General features: G+C 30.4%; 1 protein-coding gene across 1 annotated transcript; it reads left to right on the top strand.

Annotated features, from left to right (window-relative positions):
* The first annotated feature begins 8,156 nt into the window (after positions 1 to 8,156).
* LOC143064164 (uncharacterized) lies at positions 8,157 to 15,493 on the top strand. The gene is made up of 2 exons (XM_076236793.1): positions 8,157 to 8,782; positions 14,669 to 15,493. Exons 1-2 carry the CDS (start codon positions 8,350 to 8,352, stop codon positions 15,166 to 15,168), a joined length of 933 nt encoding a protein of 310 aa, XP_076092908.1. The 5' UTR covers positions 8,157 to 8,349; the 3' UTR covers positions 15,169 to 15,493.
* Positions 15,494 to 18,445: the final 2,952 nt, after the last annotated feature.

Raw genomic sequence — 18,445 nt, forward strand, 5'->3', positions numbered from 1 at the left:
TGTGTCCGTATTTTCTTTTTCGAAAGACAGACATAACTTTTTTGTTTTAAAAGATAAACACAAATTGTTTTTTGATAAATAATCCGTAATTTCTGTATCATTAAGTATCATTAAAAATTTATGCAATTTTTATTCCGAAATAACTCTATATTTATCAAATGTTCATGAATAGAGGAAAAACGTCATTTTTTGCTGCATGTTTATTAAAATTAAAAAAATTGCGCTATTTACAGTTTTATAAAATTTGGGTCACATAATCTCCTTGCAAAATGAAACAAATTGCTGTTTTAAAAAATAGGGGTCCATGCACTCGTTTTCAAATTAAATCAGTTTGAATGATAAAAATCAGTCGAAAAATGCATCTTTTCCCGATATGTCATAGTTTGACGTCGCGAAAATAACATTTTACGTTAGCAACGTCATTACCTTCCCTGTAACTGTATCGTATGCCCTTAAAGAAAGTTACAGAACTTTTACTAAATACAACCTTGGTATGGTCACAAATTTTGCCAAGACTCACTTGGCGTTACTCCGCTGATACTGATGCAATGGATAGATCCAGGCAGCGAATAAACAGCTCTCTAGCAAGTTATATCATTCGCCAAGGGGGACATTACATACGATAACCAGATATATCTCCTAATTCTAGATTTATATGTCAAGATGGTGTACATCTGACTGATATTGGTAATTACATTTTTCTAAACACAATTCAAGGCGCTTTAGAGGCTTTCCTTGTGTACTCACCACACACTTTTCCCGAATGTAAATCATGAACTTTTAAGATACTCATTTTAATTCAGTTTTTATTGGATATGTATAGCTCCTCTATATATTATATAATTATTGTATTTGGCCCACAGCTTTTACGCAGCTCTATCCGCTTGGAATGGCGGTTGACCCGTCAGTCATTTATGACTGCCTTGGTCAATTTGGCACATTTCGCTGCGTTTACTTTAGATATGCGTCATTTTGTCGCATATTTCAATTAGCATCCAAAACATTTGATATTGGGGGTCTCTGTATCCCAGGACCCACCACACAAAAAATAATGAATCTCTGTATCCCAGGATTCATTTTATTTTATTGGATGCTTCGTTTATTGTAAATATTTAGTTATCTATCTAGTTAGTTATCTAGTATCTTTTGTAGTCTGCCAATATGAAAGGTGACTACGTTCAGTTTATAATTTTGTATTTTGTAATAAAGCTGTGGCCAAATACTGCCAAAACTGTGTTTCTGATATTTGCGCATCAATAATAATAGAATTTATGATTCAGCATAAATTCGGTTATTAGTGTAAGCAATGTGTGTCATTGACCGTGCTACTTTTTGTCTAATGTGGGTTATCACTTATCCGATTGATCACGCGCAGTATGACTTCGAATGCAATCTTTTCAATAGCTACATTTGACGAAAGCAGACGTATATTTATTTTGAAGATTTCAAAAACCCACCCACCCACCGCTATTTGTTTATAATATATTTGGACAATTTTTGCTGTGTCTTGATGTATTTTTTCAGAATGTTCCTGTTCCAATTAATGGTTCGAGACGTCAACTAACCAGTCAACTGTATATGGAGCGTATCAGTTTGGTATCCAGTGCACTTATCTTAATTAAGTCTGTATTTTGCTGGTTGAAGTTTACCATCTTAACGTTAAGTGCGTGTTCCGTTTCAAGACTAAGTATTTTAGAGACATTTCGCTGCGTTTACTTTAGATATGCGTCATTTTGTCGCATATTTCAATTAGCATCCAAAACATTTGATATTTGGGGTCTCTGTATCCCAGGACCCACCACACAAAAAATAATGAATCTCTGTATCCCAGGATTCATTTTATTTTATTGGATGCTTCATTTATTGTAAATATTTAGTTATCTATCTAGTTAGTTATCTAGTTATCTTTTGTAGTCTGCCAATATGAAAGGTGACTACGTTCATTTAATTATCTATCTGCTTGCTATATATGTGGGTTTTTTTCTTCTTTGTGTCATGATAAAAACAACTTTATTTAAAAAAAAAATGAAAATTCACGTTGTTTAATATATATGCAATTATGAATATTATGTTTATGCTTAATAATGCATCACAAATCACTGAATTGTAAATAAAGCTAATGTATGCTAATAAGAGTATAATTGCACGAAAAATTAAACAATTTTAAGAAGTGTGGTGAAAATCTATCATTTAAAAGATGGAGTTAAAACTGTATAATTTTATGATTCCTACATTGAGCATTTTACGTATCAGTTTTGTATTATCTTAATAAGTGCATGTCTGCAGGAGGTACAGAGGTGTTCGCACAAACGACAGTCTTTTTAAGTAACAAATGATAGTCAAAAGTAAGCAGGACTAAATTGGGGCTAGGTGCAGTAATATATTTCCCGATGAATGATACCAAGTTATATATATATATTTTTTTTTTCAACCTACCTTTAGGCGAGCTGTAACAGTTTCTGATAAAACGGTGGAAGCATATAATTGTGTGAGCGTAGTATCCTGTTCGTTTGAGTTGGTTCCTCGAAAATAGCAAATATGTGTTGCAATGTTGACCAACGACATGAGACGACAGATACGATGAACGAATTTTCAGGGAATGATAATTGTCTTTCATCTAAATTGTTGACATAATTAAATATTGTGAGTTTTACGTCTTTGAAAAATGTAAAATCATAAAAATACTGAACTCCAATAAAAATTCATAAAGGAAAGTCCGTACTCAGTGGCAAAACCAAACGCTCAAACAAATCAAACGAATGGATAACTATTGACATTCTCCTTATTTGGTACAGGCATTTTCTTATGTAGAAAATGATAGATTAAACCTGGTTTTAAAGGTAGCTAAACCTCTCACTTGTATGACAGTCGCATCACATTCCATTATATTGACAACAATGTGTGAACAAAATGAACAGACATAATAGGTAGAAATGTCAAATATAGTGGAACAGCAGTCAATGTGTTATAATCTTTTTAAAATAACTATATAAAACAAACATATATGTAACAAAAAAGCACTAAATGGCATATAGACTAAGCATAAAAGAATACATTAAAGACAGAAATACACGTAGTACACACAGAATGCTAAACTAACAGAAGAGTTCCTTAACTTTTAAACTGCAGATAAAAAATGAATTTGTCTTATTTCCTTTTTGCGATAAGGTAATTTGTTTCTTGTGAATTTATATACATTTATAAGCTGTCACATGAAAATTATCAAACACAATAGCTCAATGTCTTTTTGTCAAATAAAATAATTTATACGATAGCAAATAATATAAGATAAACACAAATCATGATACAATTTGTTCTGACTACAAAATGTAGTAGTCTGTTACACATTCTGACATCAGACTCTGACTTCTTTTTAACTGAGTTTTACTGTGCTTATTGTGTTTGTTTTTTTACATTGACTAGATGTATAGGAGGATCGTTAAGATCTCATAAAACATGTTAAACCCCACCGCATTTTTGCGCCTATCCCAAGTCAGGCGCCTCTGGCCTTTGTTAGCTAATGAGACAAATGGCAACAGAAAGATTCATGATGTAAACAATAACATACAGGTAATTGTTTGACTTTATACAAGGAGCCGTCCAATACAGTATAGTACGCCAGAAAAATGCCTCGAGAGAACAAAATGTGTTACAATTCAAATATTGGCAGTGTACTTTGGTTCCTAGAAAAATGTTAAAATTTGATGAATAAAGTAATAATCCAAGGGAAATTGGTATGTATACAACATCCAAACCAGCCAATCAAACATATATTACATGTATCAGTACATTCGTTACTATGCAAAGTTAAAAGAAAAAATGCATATCTATTCTTTTTATAATTTTCCCAAAACTAGTAGATGGATAACAGAAATGTATAGAAATAAGAGATATGTGTGATTGTCATCAGTGCTAATCGATACAGGGAATTCAATTTAATGTAACATTTACGTTACATTGTAAATGTTCCGTAGAGGAATTGGTGATGACTAGTAGGTAAAAGGTTTCTTGTTGTCAGTCAACTAGTTGTTTATCTTCTATAATTTCAACGTTACTAAAAATTTAACAGCAACTTGAATAGGTTTTATTGAGTTTAGTTTAAACATATTTATTTATTCTGGATTGGGAAACAAGTTTTGCAACTAAGACCCCGTTCAAACTAGGAAATTTTTATCGGTTTAAAGTAGATCGGTTCACATTAGATCGGTATAAAGGATATGAACGCTTTGAATCGATCTTCAATCGGTCTAAACTAAAACATCAAAAGACGTAGTTTAGTTAGAAACGATCTAAATAGAACCGATCTAACTTTACATGTGAACGCATGGATCGATCTACATTATTAGTACGATTGAATCGAAAATAATTTATACGAATGTATAGCCGAAAACAAGTTTTCTTCGCCGAAGCATATATTGACGAAATGTTTGTATTCTTTTGTTTTGCTGGTTTATTTTCTTTTTATAAACCGCAGCATTTCTTCATTATGCAACCTCCTTGCTTTAAAATGAATAAAAAACGGAAGAACGCAAGTATCAAAATTTGAACTTGGCATTCAACAGAAACAATAACTTCATCCATATTTTTTTTTCAAGTATGTGTAACACATAAATTTTATTAATTATTTTCTATGTATACACAATGCTTACAGTTTTATGGGTAATTAGGCCAGATCGATTGCATTTTTAATTGTAAGGTGAACGCAGTGGTTTAGATTAGACCGATATAGATCGTTATGAGTAAAGCTTATGTGAACGCTAACTGGTTCTATTTAGATCGATTCAAATTAGAACGATAAAAAAATGCGACTGTGAACGGGTAGTTATAGTAATCCCTTTCAACTTTGCGGGTGCGAGTGTTGCATTGTAGCGGCATTAGCCTGCTCTTTTTCGAAATCTACAAGGGTGTCTTCTACGTGCAAGAGATATCACTCTCTCTTAACACGGGTCAGCCATTTATCGTCCCCTTCCGACGGACGATCATTGTTTTCTCCAGACCATACTCGCAAATGGTGTCAAGGGAGAGCCGAAAATTCAGTCCCTAGATTTTAATCCCGGAACGGGAATCAAACCAGAAACCTTTGTGTTTGTAGTCCGATGCACTAACCACTACACCACGGCTCTTTTATAATGTCCAGTTCTTAGAACACATTTCGATTAATTGCAACAACAATTCATTTAGTGACGAAAAATTCAGACGTTGTACCTGTAATATTTCTTAGTCAATGTGACATATAATGAACAAAGAACTAACACATATATGTTCAACTGTAAATAAAACATGCATGTATAGTTTGTACCTTGTGTCAGTCTATTGCATATTAATGAGAAGACGTAACACAAGTCTGTTACATAATATACATTTTTTTAATCAATTTCATTTTTATTGGTATAAATTATTGTAATGTTTATGTACAAATGCAAATGAAGGCCACTGCGATATTTTCATTGTATTTTAAACACTATAATTCAAGATAAAATTTAGTCCATACTAACTCTGAGTAGATTTGCTCCGTGTTGGAGGTCATACTTTGGCCTATAAATGATTTACTTTTACGATTTGTGACTTGGATGGAGAGATGTCTCATTGGCACTTATACCACATCTTCTTATATCTGTATACTTGGAATTGAAAGCAAAGGGGAAACCAGTTTGGTCAAATAAAAATGTGATATCTTCTGTGATTTGTTTTATTCAAATCTATGATTTAACGCTCTCAGGATCATAAACCAATGTAACTTCATGTGTAGAACCCCTATTTTTGAACCTATGATACATGTACACATGGTATGTCTTTACCTCCACTTTAAGTAGAGCCATTATGGTCAATATGTTAATTTTCTCCTTGTCAATATCTAATAGTATGTACATCGAGTTTATCGAAAGATTGTAGGTTCTCCTATAGTTCCCTGACTCTGGAACGACAAACCTGGAAAGTAAGACAAAAAACACTAGGGAGCTTCCTTCAACAATCCCAGAAATAGCGTAAAATTTATAGGAAATAAATTCATCAATACTTGAGTAAGTGCACGTTTTTCCGAAAACTGCCTTAAATCTAAGGATCAAAGTTTCATAATTCTGGAATTACAAATCCAAACGTAAAAAACCGCAAGTAAGCTTTCTATCGTCAAATACAATGTTGTGTTAAAATCGATTTGAGTTTTCTATGAAGTGTTTATACGGACGGATGGTCGGACATTGGTATACCAAAAAACGTCCTGTGTTTGATGGTCGAAAAAAAAACGTTATTCAGAAAGGAGAAGAAAAAATATCATACCAGGAAAAAGGTTAGCAAATACATAAGATTACAGATAAATTACATTTTGTATGTATATGAATCCCTAAAGAGGCAACATTGTGAAACCCGTCAAGTTTATCTTTGTGAGATTATTGTTTTATTTATCAAAACCAATTATATTTTCACATGTTTTTTTATTATATGCCCACCAACTGTGTTCTTTAAAGATTTTCCAAACTTCTTACATCGATTATAGGTGATTCGCTTCAATTAACATTACTAAGTTAATTTTCATACAGAAATGTAGGATCGTTTCAGTTGCTTTTTGTCCATAACTTTTTTTTTAAATTAACACGTAAAATGTCACTAGCTAGTGTAAACCATCTGTTACTACAACATTTTTTTTTTCTATTCTTTTTCTGTATGGATAAAAAATGTTCACGAAAACAAAAACAAAATTATTGGGAATTCATTTTATTTTCCTTTTTAAGGATGTTTGCTATTGTTGTATACTCTTTGTCTGTCTTTTCATTTTCAAATATGATTTATTGTGTGCTGTTTTGTTTAGTTGCCTTTTTTTGTTTTGCTCTTGCGTACTGGATCTTTTTTATATATATATTCCTACACACTATCATTGTAACTATGCTTTGTTATCGTTTTATTTTCAAATAAAGAAGTTTTAGAATAAAGTTTCAATTTCTTTCGTTAGTTTTGATACATTCTTGAAGCTTCATTGCTATAATCTTCAGCCCTAACAGATTTTCATGCATAACGTATCATACTGTGATTTATTATATAATAGAAATAAATATCTAAATGATACAAGTTAATTTGGAAACTTGAAATATCTAAATTTTATCCTTATTTAATTTTTTTTTAATAATAAATTTATTTTTGAAATGTTTTACAAAAAATATAAAATCTATAGTTTTAGGAATACATATATACGTATATTCCGTACAGAAGAACTTATTTGTTATCCATATGCGCTTTTTGAGAATTTTATTCGTAATTATGTCTTTACAAATATGTAAACTCTGTCCATTTAATCAAGTGAAACTTTTAAATCCATTTAAGGTTTTCTAAATATTTTGTTTATTATTCCGTTTTTATGAATTAATAAAAAATATTAAATGAGTAGCAAATCAAATATTTTTCAAAATCTTTTCAACACAAAAACAATTCCGACACGCATACTGTTTTTCTTTTAATTCAAATAAAAATCAAACTTCGAATTTTCACAGATATAGACTGTTACAAATTATTTATTTCGTATAATTTCGAATAAGTTGACCTAGTTTTTGTTTGTTTGTTTTTTGTTTGTTTTTTTTTTTTTTTTTGGTACATGTGTATATAATAATCAAATATTGTTTGCTGCACATTTAGAGACAAGAAAATAAAATACGTCAGGCAGCTATATCGTGGTTATTTTACTTTGTACAAGGCACTTGTTTTAACACATTTTATCATAATCTGATCAACACAAAATTATACGACCAAATAAGGTTAACGACAATTTTATCGTTAAAATTTTATTTGTATTTGTTTTTAACTCTACCTGATAAATACTTTTAATCGTTTCACATTTTCTGCAGGCACTTGTACTGATCAAAGGTGACCACCTTTTGGTTGCTCAATTTCAGTATTCATTATTAATCTTGTCTCATAAAATAGTTTTCTATGGAAAGTTGTTCAAGCCATCATTTATCTTAATTACCTTCACTTGATTTCATCGGAGGACCAACTATAATTCTGAATATAAAAAGTGAACCAATGAAAACATTTTATTGACCCATACAAATAGCCAAAGAGGAGGGATTTAACAATGAGCGTGTTTGGGACCAATGGGATTACAGGATATAATTAAAATTCTGTCACGGATTCAATCGTTTCCTAATTTGAGGAATAATACACAAAGTAATTTAAGAATGATATATACGTTATTCACCCCACTCCTTTCAATTTAATATACCTTGGAAGATCAAAACATATTCCTATTGACATTGGACATTTTCATATACACCTAGCGATACATACACATTATAGTTGAGTGTTTACTCTTGGGACTAAGCAGTAGTAACTTTAAAGATCGGACTGAGGCATAATTCCGCCATGTCGATGCAACGCCCAGGCATTGGGTCGTTTTCAATTGATTCTCTAATGGCACCAACTGCAGTGGCATCCCGGTATGGACCTTTGTTTTGCAATTCTGGATATTTTTTCATGCCCCCTACAACAGGAATAACAGGATTTCCACCTTCTAGTCAGGCTTCAGATTCTACATTTAATTATCAAAACTTTACAACAGAACAACTTCTTGCAGCCAGAGCACAACAATTCACCTTAGGACATTTTCCTAATCCGTATGGTCTTCCAAACGTAAACCCTATGGTTCCATTTGCAGGATTAAATTTTAAATCAAAACTTTCTCCAGGAGCACACGAGAAGCAATCATCACCATCATTGAAATCGTCTGCTGATGAGCACGCGGAGCTAAGAACAGACTCACGAGATGCATTTGACAGGTGTTCGCCGTTAAGCACAGGTATTGTTTTCATTGTCATAAAACATAAAAAAAATTAAAAAAACAAGAATTATTGTATCAATGATGCTAATATAAGAATAACAAATGATATCATTTTATAGCTTTACTATTAAAAAAGATTAGATCCATTCATTTTTTTATCATTTAACCTTTTTTTATGGTCTAAATTGTTTAATTGACAAATATTGCAAAATATTGTCACCTCTTTTGTTTTGGTTAAAATTAAAAATGGATTCAATCGCTGTATATTTGAAAAAGTTACTATTCTATTAATAATATATTATGTTAATATATGTTTCCTGTTCTCCTTTAAATACTGTAGCTAATATAGTTATTCAAATACGGTAACGAAAAAAAAAGAAAATAATTTCAACTAACAGATCCCAAAACCATCTAATTTTATCTACTGTTCATGTGTTACGTAGGTCTGGCAATCAAAACTTTTAAATGTTTATATATTTAATACCATGTAAAAGATTAATTCAAATATTTAAGAACTTATAAGATTTTATAAGGAAGAAATACAAGAACTATCAGTATAGGTGTACTTGTGTGGTCAATAATAAGGGTAACCACAGAAACCGTTTTATGAATGGCTGGATTGCAACTCACGAAAAGTCAGCATATATAGGGATAAAATAGACAAAATGACGGGGCGTTCGGTACAACATTGATCTGACAACTGTTTCTTACAAACTTCTGAATATTGTTTACTCAGAAACAGCACGTTGGCGTCTTATAAATTCAAATTTGATGAATTCCAACCGGGGTATGTGGATTAAATAAAAATCTCTAATTTCACACTTTTGCATTTTGCTTGACCCGATAACGGCTAAGGTCATATGATTTTACTTTTTTATAGAAATGTTACTTTTCACTTTTTTGTACTAAAGTAATATTTAACAAGGAATAATCCTAGCTTCAATTTTCTGTTATAACTGTCACATCTTCTAATTTTCTACTCTGCTTTTTATATAGCACTCATTTTACTTTTTGAAATGATTTTTTTAAACAAATACGATAAAATAATGATTTTAAGCTCTTCAAAAACTACTGTGGTTTCATTTTTATTATTTATTCATTTCATTCTGTACTGTTAACTGGCTTTACCTGCAAAACAAAGTATATATGTCGTCTGAAAAATATACCTTTTATACATATCATGGAAATATTTGAACAGTTTTCCCAAACGTTATAAAAAATGTCAAGCATCTGTCTATTCAAAACCATTGCTTCAATATACTAAAAGATATATAATTTTCAAAAACATCCTTGATCTAAGAAGATGTTTCAGGCAAATTAAATTTTCGGTACTTAATATTTTCCCCGCAAAAATTTATTTTAAAGATAAAGATATTGATAAATTAAACTATGCCATCGCCCCCCTCAGATAAAATGCCAACATGTATTAAATTTTCCTGCAAATAATTGTAAAAATACAAACGCTAAATATAGTTTGGTCATTCGCTCCATCTGAAATAGATTATAAATAATAAAACAACAGAATTTCACCATTTTCATTTCTTTTGTCACGGCTCCAAAACATAAAGGAACTTTATTTAGAATTGGTTTAGACATAGAATTATCTTTACGTTTATCAAAAGAATACGTCGATGAATATATGCAACATACAAATTTTGTTTTATTGGAAGAGGAAGCTATGTTTTACATTGATATACAGTTAAACTTTTTTGTGATGTTTTTGAGACAGTCGAAACAAAATAGATTTAATTACTGTTGTGTAATTTTTTTTATACATTAACCATAGCAATCCAGAAATTAAACAAACTTATAGATATTAATATAGAAACACAACAACAATACATATTTAACAACAAATAATTTATTAGAATCTCACCTCTTTAAAACATTTGATATATCACACAAAATAATATTAACAGATCAATTCATAAAAGAGCCACTCTAAACATGTCGACTTTTGAACCTTGCAAAACGAATGTTCCAAGCAAGGCCAGGGATTCTTATTTATTATAATTAACTCTTTGACATTAAAAAAAAAATATGTATATATTCTGCTTCACTTTTAAAAAAATACTCTTTCCTGTAAAATACTTTTATTTCGAATTTTGTTTTTACCATTATATTTATGTTTTAATAACAGACATAGTGATTTTTATATATTTAGTACTAATTTGATAAGCATAATTATACATATTTGTATTTTGTAAAACTGAATCTGTGTTTTTGATATGTCTTAAATTATATTCAATCACAACACAGTTATGTTATTATATACATGTATATCTGCATATATTCTAAATGTTATTTTTTTCAAAAACCAACACGAACGAAATCATTTACAGCCTTATAACCACAATAGAAAGTTTGGAATTATACAAATTGCTACATAACTTTAATGAAAAACAAAATAAAACTGCATTTAAACTGGAAAATATCACTTCAATTTAGGTATATTGTGCAATGTGCCGCTTTTCGTAGAACATTTACAACAAATAAAAAATATTTCTATTTGGTGATTTGAAAGAGGTGGTATGCAGTTGTTGTGAACCGGGGTTAAAATGTAACAATTAAGTATGACTAAAACGATGAAATAATCAAAATATTATTTTACAATTTAACTGTCGATCAAAGAAACTGATTTGTCATACGGTGACTTTTCATGTTGAAAGACTTCAAAATTAAGTCCCTAACCACTGTTGCATCAAATAATACTCCATTTCGTTTTTTCAAAAACTTGTAACATTTTCGCATGAGAGATTCTTATAAATAAATCCGCAACACATGTTTAAATCTATTTTAATATTTAGCCATAGTACAAAACAGCCTTTTTAAATAATCGTTTAAACTAAATTTAACAAAATTTGCTTTAAAAGTAATGAGAATGATTTACACTTTGATATGTTAGTTCGGCTTTCAAAGCGACATCTCTCGAGGATGGATTAACGATTAAGATTATAAATGTCTTCTGGAGATCATACGTTGTAGCTTAGTCATAAGTCCTTCAGAGAAAATACGCAAACATATTGAATCAAAATGAATTCATTATTGAAATTACTGTCTACATTTCCATTTTTCTTGTACGCAATTTCTTACAAATGTTCAGATAAGACTCCAGGATTGTTCAATTTGTAAAAAAAAAGGATTTTCCAAATTAAAAAAAAAAATCTCAAAATAATAAGACTCGGATGTCTTAAGGATAGTTATTGTGAATTTTCCCAATTTTTTTCAAATTATTTCTTTTGATAATTGTCCCTGAAAAATAAAGTAAACTAGTTCTTAAATATAGAACTATTTCTTTATTTAACTGATTGACTTTTAGTGTACATCCTCAAATTGATTTGTTCCCTAATAGTTCAGTATGTTATATAAAATATTTTGTTTTGAATATCTATATTATGATGCGGTTTCTCAGGTCGAAATTTTAACGAGTTCTAAACCGTTGAGTTTGGGTACCGACATAAAAAGTGTTAAATTTAACGACATATAAAATAAAATTCATATGTATTTGTAACAATTTTATATTTCATAGGCGTTCTCTACCTAATATATAAGTATTTCAAACTTCTAATGACTGTCCTTAATTGATGCAAGTTCAAGAAGCTGTCCTTAAATCTACTTTCAACCGACATAGATCGTCTTTTTTATGAGTAACAAGCTGGGATTGTAATGACTAAGTTTGAATTTCGACATTAAATATACATCTAATATTTCTTAATATTCTGAACTATTTTCTAAATATAAAATCAATTTTCACACAAAATAAGCAAGGTGTTATTACATGTATTCAATTGAAGATTAAAGGATATTTTATTCGAAACAACAATTACGTATGCCTTTGATTTTTACGGTCGCAAATTGGTCAATCTATTTTGCCAATCAAACCCACCCTACCATACGAATCAAATGCTTCCAGGCGGATAATTCTACTGGAAACATTTCCAGGTTACGAGCTATCAAAAAGCATATGTTCAGCATGGAGCACAAGGAATGTATCAAAGTGTAGTTCAGATTTATTTTAAATTCGTTTTTACTGTCAATGAACGGTACAAATTAGGCGTAATTTTTCAAAATCAATCAGGTTATATTGTCGTAAGGGCAACATCAGTTCCATTAAAAATTCCATTTTATGATATAATTACTCTTAAATGAGCCTCGTTTTGGACAATTAAGAAAATTCGTACATACTAAACAGCTGTGATATTCAACATTTAGTATGAATTTGAATCAGTTTACCATATTTTAATTCTGACTCTTATGTTCCACATCTGACGTACAAACAACCTTTTTAATGGTGTATTGAAAGTTAGGCCCTAGAGGTTCAAAGACCAACTACATGAAATTATTTTAACTGGGAAACAATTTTAAAAGCATTAAGACTACATATGGTAACGATGGAAAAGAATAGCAAAATGCAGACTGTTGGGAATAATACGGATCATCCATTTGAAAAAAAGTAAAAAGGAAAAAAACGAGACATCATATTGGGATCAATTTTTTAGTTGGTAGCATTGAATTCTAAATTATAAATCATATATATATATATGTGTGCAGAATTTGACTTTCAAACTGGTCTAAATTACTTTTAATTTTCGACTTACTTTGCGACTTCCATATCCCATCAATATATTGCCTTGAGCTATGAATAGCACCAAAACAGATGTGGGTGGCTTTTAATCACTGGGGTGGACTAGTTTGTAAATGGTTAATTTGCTGCTATTCAATACATTAAAATGTCTAATAAAATGCACTTAAATGGTCAACAAAATATGGGAACCATATCATTTTCACGTCATTTCGATACACATTCTCACCAAAAAGTTCAAATCGTAGTTTAGTGTTTTGCAACAATTATGCATCATTATTTTATTGCTAAATCTTTGATAAAAAAAAACGTAAGACTTCACAGCCCATCTGGAACTTATAATTATTGGATACCATAATTAAATGAAATGAATACCATTAGAAAATTAATGGGCGGAGCAGTTCACTGTCGGTCCCTGTAAAGAATTGTATGACACTGGCAATCCTTTGCTTCATATAACAGACAGATATGTTTACTTAAAGGCAATAGTAAATTCAATGAAAACAAAATTAAGATCCATTTACAAGAATGGTCTGTGACAACAGATTTTTATGTTGGACTTTTTCATTTAAGAAAGACATTTGTTGTGTAACATGGCTTTGTCCAAAACAGTAAGAAATGTCGAAAAGACGGAAAGCAATGTAAAACGAATTAATGTCATTTTCTCCTACGATAGCTTCAGAAAATACAAGACACGTCTAATATAAATACACAGGAAATTAACAACACTTTTGTGAAACGTTTTATAATTGGACATTTACATCTGGTCAGCCTTACGGGTAGACATCTAATCGATTTCATTATTCATTTATTACATATGGTTAAATAACCAACACCTTTATTTTATAAATAATAATTTATATGTTTAACCTTTAAACAAAAAAAAAAAAACAAAAATCATACAATAAAAGTGACATATGTAAATATGTATTAGATGACTATAAAATGTTGATATTTTATTTCAAGATAATCATAAGCTGTAAAATTGAAATAGGAACTTTTAATATGTGGTGGATTAAAAAAGTGCATGCGGAAGAATATTCGAATTTTAGACTTTGCAAATTTTTGTTTACTCTTAAATTCTTTTACAGTACACAGTTGACAGATTTGCTAAGATTGGAAATTAAATTAAATGGGGAGTAAAATGTCTAAATAGAATTCACCATTCAATCACTAATTAAAAAGTATGCGAGAAAAAAATATAATTTTGAAATATTGTTTAACGATTGGTTTTATTTTTAGCCTGGAAAGTGTAAAATAATTTTTCGATCTATTTGAACAAAGAAATGTATTAGCAAACTTTTATCGTTATTTTTTTACAGACAGTTGCAGTAATAACAGATCGTTGAAACCAAGAGACTCTGATTGTGAAATCAACGAAGATTCTTGCGAAGAGAAAGATATCGATATAGACTGTGATGATCTCAACGATTCTTCTTCTGACCTCAAATCTTTTAAAAACTCTTCAACCGGAAACGATGCCGGTAGTGTAAAATCAAGACGAAGACGAACGGCTTTTACAAGTGAACAATTGCTAGAGCTAGAAAAGGAGTTTCACAGTAAAAAGTACCTATCGCTTACCGAAAGATCACATATAGCACATAATCTTAAACTTAGTGAGGTTCAAGTGAAAATATGGTTTCAAAATAGACGCGCCAAATGGAAGAGAGTAAAAGCTGGAATGGTTCATGGTAGAACAGGAAGTGACATGTCTAATAAACCGAAAATTGTTGTCCCAATTCCCGTGCATGTTAACAGACTAGCTATTCGAAGTCAACATCAGCAGTTTGAAAAGACATTGAAACAAACATCACCCAGTTAAATGGCTGTTTTTTAAGTCGGTGAAATAAGATCAGTTTGTTATTTTGTGTTGGCATGTCTGTTTAAATAATGGTTGCCGTACGGCAAATTTACATTTTACACAGAACTTTAGGAGACATATTTGATCTTCACAACCCGGTTAGTTAAAAAAAAACAGAGCATGTTTAACTAGAAGACATCATAAACTTTCAGTGCGAGCTTTTTGATTGAAAAGATTTTATCCCGCATTTGTGTACATATTAAATAACCCGTTACTTTCCAAATGATGATGTTGTTTAATGTATTTCACACTTATGGAATGATTATTAAAATATATGTGTAAGGTTTTCATTTGATTTTTAGTGAGAGAGATTTCAATTTTTTAACCTAGTCGGTTTGGTAACTTCTACTTGTTATTTATTACTAAACACTGTAAATGTATGGAACTTTCAGACTGTTAGAAGGCGGTGATAAACATACATCGACATGATGTCAAAGTTATATAATATAATTTGATGACGATGAGTCTATCAGCTCTCAGCATTAATCTCGTCTGGTAAGCTCGAAAACTGAATCTATAACTACCAATGCACAAGGAACATAACTAAACTATAACTATAATGTAACAAAAATATGACTTTCTATATCCTAAAGAATGAAATGTATATATAAATTAATGTTGATTATTATAATAGGTTACCAACGCCCATTTGAAAACAAAGCTGAGATCTTAATATTTAACTTAAGATTTTTTTTTTAATTAAACATATATATTACATCACCAACACATTGATATGTGCCATTTGCATACTCTTTTCTGAGACAACCGTAACCCGTCAATCATTGATTGCTATCGTTACCATATATAATTGTTTAAAGGGTGCCATAAAAAAATGTCGATTGTGCAGTCACAGATAAGCGAAGGTAAATTTAGCGGATTGCTCGAGGTTGTTCTACTAAATTTTGCTATTGTCAAGTTTAAAATTTGATCAATTTTGGCCACTGAACAATTTAAACAATATGTGCTTATGCTTAACTTCAGTCGCATGAGTACATCTTGCTAACTTTTGGGGGTTGTAACAAACAAAGCTTTAAAATTTTCAATTCTCAATATACATAAGAGACAGTTACTTAACAAAAATTGGAATAAAAAGACAATGGACGTCTTCAGGTATTCTTCTTTGCATTACCGTTTATGTGTCTCGTGCATATACTTTGGTCTTCTGTTTCTAAAAAGTTTTGTTTTCAATCTAAGGAAATCTAGATAATATTCAATACTGACAAAGAAACAGTTATAGGTAAACAAATCTTAACATCTTATTGAAATTAAATAATAGACAAGACAAGTTATGCATGGTTCCAATAGCAAATATTGATTCTAGACGATTAGTGACTGATTGACTGACCACTTATATATGAACCCTGTATGTTAATAGTGACAAAATCCTATAGACGACGAGTTTAACAAAAAAGTGATCTCAATATATTGATAAACTGTATTATATACACGAACCCTAAGTTTTCTGTATTTTCATATTTTTGTCAATAATTAAAGTGTATTTATTTTTTTAATTGCATTTACAACCAAAGGGCAATGTTTCTATAAAAAATATTGAAGTTATGACAATGTTTATCAGATTCTGAGCATGTTTTAATTGGCGATAAGTTGTTTTTGAACGGCTGAACTATTTAATAAAGGCCGTATGGGGAACTTTGAGACTTTAATCAGTATATTTTGTTACTTGTGGTATCTTGGACATCGACTCCATGACTTGCAGTTACAAAACTGCTCTATGACTTGCAGTTACAAAACTGTCGAAGACGAATATCGCACTCATACATAGAAATCAGCCAACTATATACTGGATTTGATGTTTCGTGCAACAAATTTAGTACTACGATAACTGCAACATGTTATGACTGAGCGGCCTGATCTTTTTAAAATGTATGTCAAGATTTTGTTGAACCATATTCTTGAATTTCGAATTTCTAGGTCACAAGTACACTCCCTCAAACAGAATTGGACGTAAAAGGCTGTGGTTGTCATGCTTAGGTTCATTTAGTTTGCATGTTCACTTTGTTTTATACCTTTTGCTTTCCAACTTTTGTGTTCCCACCATATGATTGTTTTCCTAAAATTCGTGTCGCGCGCATGGAAATCAGATGAAGTGTTCGTGGCTGAAAACCCTGAAATACATTCTCTAAAGTAAAAAATGGTTATAATGCTGGGAAAGCGTATACATGGAAACAGCTAAATTTAATATATCATGCTTATATTGAAAGTACTTTTTATGGTACTTAACCTCATAATAGATTTATAACAAGTTGAAGACTAAAAAATAAAACTGACACCTTGAAAATGAAGATTAAAATTGATTTCGTTCCTTTTGCTTTATATTATTTTCAACCAAACAGCTGAGAAACAGAAATTAATAATTTTATATCTCTTGGATTTTATTTTTTTTATAATTATGTAATTAAAATGATTATGTAACGAATAACATCTTATCAACAAGTGTTCCACTAGATCTTACGCGTTCTTAATATTCGTTGATACAGTCTGTTCATTCTCTTAAGGTGAATCTGGAGTTCGTTTAAAACTCGTTGATCAATAACGACATGTGGTAATTTCATTTTTTATTTTATAATATAATGTACTGCATACCCTAAGATTTTTTTAGAAACAAAACATATTTTCAGTTTTTCTGTTTATGAAAATCACTTGTGCATAACGTAACATTTTGAACATTACAGTAAATACTTTCCTTTTGAAACTTGCTTAGATCATGTAAAAGTATCATCGGTTTTTGTTGGTTTTAATATAAACTTTAATCACCAGAAAATATAGTTTCAAGAAAGTATAAATCAAATTTTCTCAATTTGTTTATTTTTGTTGCTGTATTTTTCTTTAAAATTCCACCAAGTTCATAGTGAAATCTGTACTACGTTCGTCTAGAAATTTACGCTATGGTGATATGACCCCTGACAAAAGTGTCTTCTTTAACGCGTGGGGGCATTATTCAAATTCTGAAAAATCATTCACCTGGAATCTAATAGACTTAAACATCATAAAAGTAATAAATATTTCAAAAGAAATATGTTATCCTCTTTCTTCCGATATTAAATATATTTCATGACAAATAAGTGATGGTTAATTTCAACAAGAAAGGGAGTTAACTGTGTTTTCCGTATCAGTTGATAGTAATAAAACCATGGCGTCAAGTAGCCAACTAACTTCGTCCGGCGTTTGTGTTGTTTTCATTACTGATGCATTTCTCTGAGTGCGGTTAAGGTTAAAA

This window comes from Mytilus galloprovincialis, chromosome 2 (genome assembly GCF_965363235.1).
Source record: "Mytilus galloprovincialis chromosome 2, xbMytGall1.hap1.1, whole genome shotgun sequence".
Classification (NCBI taxonomy): domain Eukaryota; kingdom Metazoa; phylum Mollusca; class Bivalvia; order Mytilida; family Mytilidae; genus Mytilus; species Mytilus galloprovincialis.